General features: G+C 40.5%; 1 protein-coding gene across 1 annotated transcript in view; it reads right to left on the bottom strand.

Moving 5' to 3' along the window:
* Aff2 (AF4/FMR2 family member 2) overlaps positions 1-11,662 on the bottom strand; it is a 486,558-nt gene that overhangs the window by 26,584 nt on the left and 448,312 nt on the right. Inside the window, exons 9-10 of the mRNA XM_028788421.1 lie at positions 8,313-8,472; positions 5,206-6,225 (exon numbers count right to left, since the gene is read on the bottom strand). Of these exons, the coding sequence (XP_028644254.1) occupies positions 5,206-6,225; positions 8,313-8,472 (1,180 nt within the window). The remainder of the gene's footprint in view (positions 1-5,205; positions 6,226-8,312; positions 8,473-11,662) is intronic.

The raw sequence follows: 11,662 nt of genomic DNA, 5'->3' as shown, positions 1-11,662 counted from the left end.
GTTTCCTTTTCTGAGAACTATGTTAATAGATATTTTAAAGACAGACTACACCAGAGACTACATACATATGTCACAAATAGTAAGTTATGTTCAGAGTGAATCAAGTGCTGCTATCAGTTGATTTCACAGATTACTATTTAACATCAGTGATACAGCATCAATCTGCCACAGATCAGATGCTGGAAAGAAGTTATCAGCTTGAATGTGTCTGGCTTCTTGTATTGAAATGAAAGGCAAGGAATGGCCAACCAATAACTGGCCCAACTTGAGATGCATCCCCTGGGCAAGCACCAATCCCTAGAAGTATTAGTAATACTCTATTATTCTTGCAGACAGAAGCATGTTGTCTCTGAGAGGCTCCACCTATCAGGTTACTCAGAAAGATGCAGATACCGACAGCCAAACAGTGGATGGAGATTGGGGACTCTTTTGGAAGAATAGGAAGAATTGTGGGCTCTGAAGAGGATTGGAAATATACAGGAAGACCAACAGAATTAACTAACCTGAACCCTTGGGGCTCTCAGAGTCTGAACCACCAACCAAAGAATATATATGGGCTGGACCTAGGCCTCCCCACACATATGTAGCAGATGTGCAGCTTGACCTTCTGAACAACTGGAATAGGGGCTATCCCAAAAGCTGTTGCCTGTCTGTGGGATATGTTCTTCTAGCTGGACTGCTTTATCTGGTCTCAGTGGGAGAGGAAGCACCTAGGGTATTAAAGACTTGAAGTGTCAGGGTGGAGGGATACCCAGGGGGGCCCCTACCTACTCAGAGAAAAAGAGGAGGGAGGATAGGGAAAGGATTGTGGGAGGGGATGAGCAAGAGGAGAGCAGTGAGTGGGATGTAAAGCAGATAAGTAAGAATGAATGAATGAATGAATGAATGAATGAATGAATGAATAATCTGATTAAAGATTGTATGGCACAGAAACCTTATAACAAAAGTGAAGAGAATCTATAATTTTCATACACTTCCCTCATCAATAGTGCCTTTACAAAGTGATAGTTAGGAAATGAACATTGTAACCTCAACATACCATGAATTCTGTTTAAACAACATGAGACTTATAAAGGCTGTCTATATAATCAACAGCATGTAAGTGAAAGGAGTATGTGTCAAGCCTTTAGTTCTTAAATGTATTCATGGCAGAGGCATATTTTCACTCTGTGCTGTTCTCATCAATAAGAAAGAAGAATCAAAGCAGGTCAAGAGTTCCACACTTCATACTCAACAATTCTGGAATCCAGTCATTGGATAAATTAGTGCAAGACTCAACAGAGAACACTGGGAAGTTTCTTCAGGACTCATCTGCCTCCTAGAATTGATCTGCCTTCAAGCAGTCCCCTTGAGGCAGCCCCTCCAGCTTGCCAATCACACAGCATTCTGATTGTTCCATTTCCCTAGTACTCTCCAATTCCTTCCTATTCTTCTGTCTTCTTGGTCTCGGAAAGGCCTACTTCTTAATATGCCCCTCTGTCATAGTCTTGTAGAATTTTCACCTTTCTCAGTGCTTGACTGTCTTCTTGATGTTCAATGTCATGCTGCTACTCCACCCCTCCTACTTATTTCCCAGGAATTTGCAGTCTCTCAATACCATATAGTCTCCTAGTACTTTCCTGCATTGTAGTAGTCCCCAAGTTTTATGGTTTCTAGTCCTCTAGCATTCCCCAGTCTCCTAGTCCTTAGGTATCCTCAGGTTATTCTTCTAGTATTGTCATGCTGGTGGTGAAATTGTGTGCATGCTAGCGCTCCCTATTGTCTTAGTGTAGCCATGTCTCCTAATACTGATTTGATAGTCTCCTAGGACCTGCCTGTATCCTCCTAGTGCTGCCCAGTATGCCAGAGCTCCCGTCTCTCACTGCTCCAGAATCTCTTAATATGGCCCAGTCTTCTACTTCTCCTCACTCCCCTAGTGTTCCCAATCACTAATACTTGTAGTGGCTAGTGAACTTCATCTCTTACTATTTCCTACTTATTCTGTAAGCGTTGCAAATACTGTTAGCTCCCTCATGCCTCTGTACACTCCACTCTCCAAGTTCTTGTCTCCAACCTATCCCTAGATCCCTAGTGTTTCCTAGTTTCCCAGGATATTCAGTCTCCTAGAATACCTCAGTAAACAAGCACTCTCCATATTCTAGCATTTGCCCAACTCCCAGAGATCTGCATGTAGTCCATTGTCCCTGTTAACTGTCTAGGAGCATTCCCCTGCTCCCTAGTTTTGCCAGAACTTTGTATTGACTTCAGTCTGTAGTTTCAGAAGAGCTCACCACTACCTAAGACTTTTTGTAGTACCTGACCCCTCAAAGTTCCAAATATATTCTTTTTTTCTATCACTCCAGCCTCTAATGAGCTTTCAGTCTACAGTATGTTTGGATGAAAGCTCTTGTAGAATCAAAGTTGTCCCTAGCCATCTTGTATTTTCTGTAATCTATGGTATCCCCTCTTCAAAGATTCCTCAGTATCCTGGTATTTCTCCTCTTTTAGTATTGCTGTCTCTAGTGATCCCATTTGATAGGGCTCCTCATGATCCTAGTATATCATAATCTCCTAGCATGAGGCAATCATCAGTCGTGGGACCATTACCTACAACTCTGCTGTCCCCGAGTGCACCAAATGTCCTAGTTCTGTCCTGACTCTGAGCACTCCTCTGTCTCCTAGCACTCGCCTGTCTTTCATCATTACCATGTAGCCCATCTCTCTTGGCCTATGAGTACTTCCATGTTTCTTAGAACTCTGTATGTGTTCTCATGTCTCCTAGCACTCCTCTGTCGCTGAGTACTACCTTGTGTCCTAGCACTCCTCTGTCTCTGAGTGCTCCCCTGTCTCCTAGTGCTCCTCTGTCTCTGAATGTTTTCCTGTCTCCTAGCAATACTCTGTATCTAGATGCTCCCTCAGTTTCAAGGAACTCCTCTGTCTCAGTGTTCTCCTGTCTCCTAGTACTCCTGTGTCTTTGAGTACTACCCTATTACCAAGCACGCATCTGTCTCTGAGTGCCCCCATGTCTCCTACCATTCCTTTGACTCTGAGCGCTCCCCTGTGTCATAGCATTCCTTTGTATCTGACTAAAACCCTGGCTCCTAGCACTCCTCTGTCTCTTAGTGCTCTGCCTGTCTCGGAGCACCCCTCTTTCTGAGTGATATCCTGTCTTCTAGCACCCCTCTGTCTCTGAGAGCTCCCCTGTCTGTTAGCACTACCCTGTCTCTGAGTATTACCCTATCCTCTGCCACTCTTTCTTCCCTGATGAGCCCCTGTCTCCTAGCTCCCCTTTGTCTCTGAGTGCTCCCCTGTCTCCTAGCACTCCTCTATCACCGAATGTTCCCCTGTCTTGAAGCTCACCTGTTAGTGCTCTCCTGTCTCCTAGCACCCCTCTGTTTCTGAGTGTCCCTTGTCACCTATTTCTCATCTCTCACTGTGTGCTCAGCTGTTTCCTATCACTCCTCTGTGTCTGAGTACTCCCATGTCTCCTAGTGCTCCTCTATCTCTGAGTGCTCCCCTATCTCCTAGCATTTCTCTGTCTCTGAGTGCTCCCCTGTCTCCTAGCACTCCTCTGTCTCTGAGTGTTCCCCTGTCTCCTAGCACTCCTCTGTCTTTGAGTGGCCCCCTGTCTTCTGGCACCCCCTTGTCTCAATACTCTACCATCCCCTAATACTCCGTATCTTCTACAGCTCCTGTTTCTCTTGCACTTTGCTCTCTCCTTGTTTTTATCTATTGAGTGGTGTTCTAGTTGGCCTGGCATTCCTTAGTATTCCACCATGCCAGTGTAATATTTCTTGGTTTCAGAACTTGTCAGTGTCCCACAGCATCCACCATTTGGTGGTGTTTCCTAGTACCCCTCAGTTTATAGCCCTACCCAATGTACAAGAGCTCCCTTAGGTAAGTGTTCATGCTTTCTACTATTGCCTATATCCTAGTGTTCGCAAGCTCCACAGTCTCATGATGCTCATTTGTTTTCTAGGACTCTAAAGTCTCCTCCTACTCCCTGGTCTCCTAGTACTTGCCTGTGTCTTAGTGCTCCCCAGTGTCCCAAGGCTTCCTCAGCTCCCAGCTACTCCTTGTTTTCATGCTTTCACTTATTTCATAGCATTCCCTATATGGTCACATTCAGTATCCTACAACTCCCTACTCACCCATCACTCTCCTTTCTTCAGCACTTTTCAGACTACCCAGGATTCCACAGATGACTTTTGTCTGCCTTTCCTGTGTCCTCATGACTTTTCTCCTCATATCACACCCCTGTATCCTGTTATTTCACTGTTTTGTAGGTACCTTTAGTCTCCCTTACTTTTAAACCCACAATTACAGGAGAATGAAGTCATTTAAAGCACTTCGTTCAATAAGTCACTATTGTCTGTAGGTAATCTGGTTTTTTGCTAAGCAACAGGAGCAATGGCCACATTCAGGACAACCCCAGCTGGAGCAAAATGAGATGTGGGGATGACAATGGCTTAGGAGTTGTATCTCTGGGCTGCTGTGAGGAATACTATTAGCAAAACAGCACCACAGTGAATTTGAGTTTGAAAAACTATGCCAAGATAAGGAGATAGATCAGAAAGAGTTTATTAGCTATGAACTCTCTATATATTTTAATTGGTAGAGGTAATTCTAGATTTCCTCTTCTGGTGACCCTATGTGAGCCTAGAATTGATACCAGGGTTTCTTCAGATGAGAGTTTCCAAGAGTAATCCTTTCAAGTATGCCACTAATCCTAGAATGTATATAAATCTTTGGTGTGGTAGAATCAAAGATACCCCAGGATAGCTGACTTATGAATGAATTAGTATTTGTCCAGAGAAATTAACACATACAGAAGATGTCCTTGACCATTATGGGCTGAGAGGCATCCTGCTAATGCTGAAGTGGTAAACTGTGAGCAATAATATAGGAGCCATTGACAGTAGGAGCAACTTAAGGCACTTACTCCAGTGACTGCATATCATAGCAAAGGGGCTTGTTTGTATTCTTATTTCATATATATCATAATGTCTCTTATTCCATATCAGCTATCCTTACTAATGGCTACCACACACCCTGATAATTCCTAACACCATGGTCATATGCCAAACATTTTATTCCTCTTAGAAAATGTCATTTCCTTTACAAAAGCTAGCAATCCTCTACCATTGCTCTCCTTTAAAAAAGACTACAGATAGCTTAAGTAGCCTTTGGTCACAACCACATAGCAGACTTCATTGGACAACTCACCTTGTGCTTACGCTTGCCCTTAGGGGCTGGTTTTTCCACAACCATGGCAGCAGTTTGACGCTTGGGTTTAGAGGCAGTCTCCTTGTGGTCTGTTTTTGCAGGTGCTGCTGGGACTGAATTTTGGCCAGGTACTCTAGAAAGTAAGTTGAGGTCAATCTTCACCCAGAGGTTTTTTGGATTTTCATGATCCCGTAGAGGGGACAAAAGCTCAGTTTGCATGGCAGGAGGTGGTGAAAAAACTGTGTCCTCATTGCTGGTGGATAAGGTGTTGTTGCTGTTGTTATTGGTGTTGCTGCTGGTCAAAGTACTAAGTGTCAGGCTGGCATTAGAAGTTTCCTTGGATTTAGAAGTATTACCTCCCAGAGCAATGCAAGGTGGCAGTACTTTGATCTGCAGGGTCTCTTCCTGGTCTGTGTTGGAGTCAGATGTAGATGAATCTGTTTCAATGAATTCTCGGGACTTGGGGGCAATCTTCCCAGGCCCTCTATACTTCTTCTTTTCAGTGGCCAGAGGAACATGAGGCCGTGGCTCTTTCCTAGGCACTGGTTTGTGGGCAGTAGCTTTGTTGCGGCTTCGTGGTGGCTCAGGAAGCTCCACGCTTTCTTTTTCTTTGGGAGTGCTGCTGGTAATATTTGGTTTGGGCCAGGTAAACTCCTCAAAGCTGGTATTTTTCTCAACTTTCTTGGGCTGCTTCTTTCCAATTGTCCTTTGAGAAACTGTGTCAACTGATGTTGACAACTTATGCTTCAAGGCCTTTGTTTCTGAGGTTTTCTGTGTGGGCCTTGGTCGAGCTTTCTCCCTGACAAAACTGAGGAGAGGCCTTTCTTTGGGTACAGCCACAGCATGGCTAGGGTTTGGTTTCACTTTGACCTGGACCTCCACTGGTTGTATTATTGGAGGAGGCAGAGAAATGGTCTCTGTGGGTGTCTCGTTTTGGCCACAAATAAATGACTTGTTCTGGGATGTGACTTTGTTCAGCCATTTGTCTAGCTGCCATTTGTTGGTTGAGGGTGGTTCAGGCTGTAGATTGAGAAACAGTAACAAGGATGCATTTCACACATGTAGAGATTTTATAAAGACTTTATAATGACTATACAGTGCTAAGAAATTATTAGACAATGCAGGCTAGGACTAGATTTAGTGGAATACTTGCCCACTATGCATGAAACCCTGGCTTCCACTCTCAGAACCACATGAACCAGGTGTGTTGTAGACATAGAATAGGATCAAATGTTCAAGGACAGTTTTAGTTACATAGCAAGTTTGAGTTTGAAGCTATTTTGGCTACATGAGACCTTGGAACCAACCAAACAAACAACAGTAAAAAACTCAGACTACCTTGGGCTTTAAGTGGCAGTCCACATACATAAACATATAAACATTCATTGAGAAATATACTTTTAGTGGAGATTAAAAGAATGATTTATTTTCCCCTGTATTTTACAAGATAAAAAGCATATAACTACAAATCAATCAAAGTTTACTTTTCAAACACTAGTTTCTATCAATCCTTCAAAAATATTCTCTCTTCTAGCTAGTAAGTAAAGGATTCTTCACAAAGAGATGCTTAAGACTATAACCAGGGGCTTCAGAGAGATAACTCTGTTCCCAAAGGCTTTTGCTAAGAATCATTGATCTATCTATCACCTGGAGCCAGAGGTTATGATATCTGTTCCTAAAAAGAGATCTAAGTGCATCTCAAGTGTGTACAGAAGGAAAAGATTTCCATCTTCAGAAATACTAGGGTTTACTATACAATGCTGTGATTCATTGAAAACACTACCACTTTTATGTTTTTACTGGAAAGTGAAATAAATAAAGTGATTCTCTCAAGCCACTATGCTTTCCTAAATATATGGGCCCTAATCAATTTATGGGGATGTGTATGTAGACTTTGGCATTCACTATGAAGCAATAGAAATGATATATCTAATTCACACGCTTGATATTCAACTCTGATTTCTACCAGTTAAAATAAAAAGCCATCATTTTTATTAGATGGGCTCTTTTTTTCCTGAAAGCCACCAAGTATGTGGCATGAGTAAATAGAGGATGGCAGAACTAAAAATGAATTAAGTAGCTGTGATCCCTGCTCACAAAAAACAATAGCAGGTAACTACTAAGGAAACTCTCAGCTGCTACTCTTAGCAGTGTAGTGCCAGAGTTAAAAGCTAGTTCTGGCAGTATACTGACCTGGGTTTAAGTCCTTACTTTATTACTGTATATCTGAGAGATCTTGGGGTAGTTTTGGCTTATATTCTCATAAACATACATTGCCACCTATAAAATGTCCTACCATGTAAGAGAATAGAGTATTGGGTTGTTAGTAAGAATGAATGAGAAAATGTAAGTCAAGTGTCCAGCACAGCATTTGCTATTTTTAACAGCAATAAAATGACTACTGCCTCTATTATTCCGTTCTGGTTATTGAGAAAGAAATGTATAAATAGCCATGAGATGAATTTCCTTGTTGTACCACATGCAGGCTCAGGGAACCAGAACACTTTAGCCAGAGGATGGAAAGGGGAAAATTAACTCTACTGTTTCAGAGTTATTGTTCTGGTGTTTGGGGGTGCTTGGCTAAACATTTCATAACTTATTATTATCTGGCACATGATGTAAATTGAAATAAAAAACATGTGACTTCTTGAGTCCTGTTTTACCATTACAGAAAGGCATATTTCTCAAGTCTTCCCTGCTTAGTATCCATTTGCCACTTTAATAACTTTAAAGTAAAGTAGGGATGGCATCTTCAGATCTACAAGTGAGTCTTGACTGGCTTTGTTGGTTCACTTAAAAAGCAACCTGCAAGGTTTATCATTTCTATACTAGTTTCATGTGAAATGAGGCTTGAGGCTCAGAGTAGCTTAGTGACTCCCATAAAAAATCTGTCATACAGCAAGCAACTTGTACAACTTAGAGTCACACAAAAGGGATCTATATATGTTATAGCATACACAAATATATGTTTAAAAGGAACAATCTTATCAAGTCTCTGGCTACTTTTCTGAAGTAACTACTGTACTAAAGTACTTTGACTGGTGATGCATCTGGCATGCACCTTATGCACCAGCACATTGATGGATTCTGAGGCCTTGACAACTCACCTCTGGAGTAGTCACTCTAGGAGCCTCATTGGATTCGCTGTCAGTGGTGCTGCTTTCAGTGTCTGAATCTGATTCCGAGCTACTCTCTGATTCACTGGAACTGCCAGATCCCACATTGGCTTGCGCTGCAGGTATAGGCTGTGGTGTGGCCAAGAGTGAGCTGAAAGAAAAATGACATCATTTATTACCTCATCGAGTCTCAGACTTGAAAGAAACAGCTAGGTTCAATATAAAGACTTATGATCTGTGAACTGCAGGAAGAATAGATTACAGGATCCTCACCTGACAGAAACAAAATATAAGGCTCCAGGAGCCCAGTATGAAGACCAATGTCAAAAGTTTGACTCGAAACAAGCACCTTGGCCCAGCACAGTTCCTTTTCACCCAGGAAACCCTTCCCTCCTTCATATTCCATGTGAAAACTTTCAACAGAGATTTCATACCTTACAAACACAGACTAAAATTTGAGACTCAGGTTTTATTATCCTATTATTTATTTCAGTTAATTTCTCATTCATTTTCTGTTGCTATTTTATAGACTTCCACCACAACTTCTTGGAGTATAGTCTAATGTAGTCATATTTCTAGGAACTGGTAACTTCAATTTTCCTTTTATTGGAGGAATCTGGGGCCTAGGGTCCAGAAGGGACTTGACTTCAGACCTGGTACCATGGTGCCCTGGCTCCTTCAAAGGATAACAGCTGTACTCATTACATGTTATTTCAAGGGTCCAAGGTGTGGTCTTAAATTTCTGTCTGTTGGGTCCAAGAATAAGGAAATGAGAAAATGTACTTCTTTGTAGTCTTCAGTATCATTTTTGTAGTGCTTTGAAATACTTATTAAGGAGGAAAGCTCCTAAGGAAACATCTACCTCCAATGCTTGATTTTTAAATTTGTAAAGCTGATCCTACAAAGTGTTTGCAAAACTACACCATTTGCTACTCTGCTTTTATTGGGAATCAACTCTTCTTTTCCAGTCTTTTACTTCTTGTGCACTGCACAAAATCAATTTCAGCTCTCTCATAGCATTCTGGGGCATACCATTGATTTTCTGTGCTTTTAACCATTGTTTCTTTGCATTGAGCTCTGCTTTACTTTGTCTTAGGAAATGTGCAAAAAAACAAAAAAACAATAAACAGACAAACAAACAAACAAACCTTCAAGGAGGGTTGTAATCTCAGTAAATCTCGTTAACTCAGTCCTCCTTTGAAAATCAACTGAACTAAAAGTAGGCTTGGGGATAGTGCATTTTCCCTATGAAACTAAGTTTGATTCCTTCTTCTGCTTGTTCCACCTCCACCCTATGCTTCTTAAACACTACAGCAATTTTCTTGGCTTTCCCATGCAAAATTTTTCAAGTCTGAGGCAAAAGTTCAAACAAGTGCTCATGCTCTGACATTGGGGGCCACCTAATTTTCTGGTCCCATATTTAAACCTAAGATAGAGACATTTCAAGAATTCTCTTGTGCAGAACTCTAGACGCATAGACCTTTATTCCTTTCCTGAAGCTATATCCTTTCATGCCCCATCCCATACTTTCAACAGAGCCTCTTCTCCAACACTATGTCTCTCATCACTGGGCTATATCTTTCCTCTCCTGCTGCTAGGGAAGGCAATCCTTTATAGGGAACTATTTGGCACCGAGCACCTTTTTGCACTATGTGTAACACCAATCCCTAAAGTCTGGTCTTTTAATCTCCTAGGTAGACATTTTCTTTCACAGAGCAAAGATTCATCTTAAATTGCTAACTGCCAAGCAAATGCTATCCACAAGTACATTATCTGCCAAATATACCAAGAAATTAGAAGAAAGCACAAGAAATAGTGGACCATATCTCTTGGAAAAATGTGTGTGTGCTTCTGTTACAGGAAAAGGGGGTAAGCCTGTAACTTTGTGTTTCAATTTTTCTGCATTTCTTTACAGAACTCCCTTTAAGAGCCAGTAATGACTATACTTATGCAAAATGCCTCTTAAATTGAATCAATTGTTTTTTATCTTTAGTTACTAAATAAAGATTAAGAGAATATATCTAAGTGAGACTAATCCAAAGATTAAGTAATTTGGCCTAATTTCCCTCAAGTAAAGTTTCAAATATAATTTATCACATCTGTAATGCTGAGAATACTGAGTGGTGGTGGATTGAGGAATACAAATCTAATTTGGATCCAAGACTGGTTCCTAATATTCATTCATACATAAATAAATTCATTGTGATTTCTTATAAGAAGCTGTTCAACCTGGCATTATCTACTGAAAACTGGTTCTGGATTTACTTTGGGATATTTCTGGATAGTCTTCCCATTTACTGGATTACTTTTGAGAACTTTCTGTTTCAGAGCTACCACTGTGTTAATATCCTTAAGATAAAGTCCACTAACATAATACACATAAAGCACAGCTATTTTACTTACCAGAATCAACGTACTCATAAACTAAGAAGGCAAGCTCCACAATATTAGTAGGAGACTGTGTAAATTGCATGTTTAAAGTAAGTATGCTTTAGCCAAAGCCATTCTGAAGACAAATGCATTTTCCTATGCATATTTTTATGTAAGTCATATATAAATACATATAATGTGCTCAATCAGATCCCTTAATGAAACTAAATATTGCTTCAGCAATCTTCATAGTATGCTTTACGTTAGTTTAGGTCAAGGGTGTCATCAAATGAATTTGTCTCAAATTTAAAAAGAAAATTCTAGAATTTTCTGAATTTGAGAATCACAATTAAGTGATCATGAACATTGAAAGAAACCACTATCCTTATTCTGCTAGGTATGGAAACAATATAACTGAGTCTAAGCTTCACTTCCTGTAGACTATTCCCAGAAACAAAAGAAGCCAAGACTGAAATACTATCTTCAAAATAACAAATATCACCATGAGAGTATTTTCTTCAGGCCCTGACTCTTGTCTGGAATCTACTGTGGAACTTTTACAGTGTCAAAGCATCACTGCATTTCACTTAGTTGCTGGTCAGCTAAATTCTCACTCCTACTACATTTATTTTCATATGTAGTTAATTTCTTTTCAAAATGTATACTAAAGTGACTGTGAATGAATCCAGCCAATGCAATACTTGATTCTACGTAGAAGATGAAAGATTAATGCATAATTTATATATCTCCATTTACCAAGACTACATTAAAACTATTTCCCACACACCATTTATTCTCATATTTACATAAACTACATTTCTAAAAATGCTAGTGGTTCCAACGTGTGATAGTAAGATCTCTAACATTTAATTCATGAAAGTAACTGCTCCATACTCTGTACTCTACAACTGAAATCCTAATTGAATATCACTTCTCAAAGGACACAGATTGGTAACAACATCAAAGTTAAC

The sequence above is a fragment of the Grammomys surdaster genome, unplaced genomic scaffold (assembly GCF_004785775.1).
Source record: "Grammomys surdaster isolate TR1022 unplaced genomic scaffold, NIH_TR_1.0 125749, whole genome shotgun sequence".
Classification (NCBI taxonomy): Eukaryota; Metazoa; Chordata; class Mammalia; order Rodentia; family Muridae; genus Grammomys; species Grammomys surdaster.
Note: the sequence above shows the minus strand (reverse complement) of the source record. Positions and strands in the feature narration are given on the sequence as shown.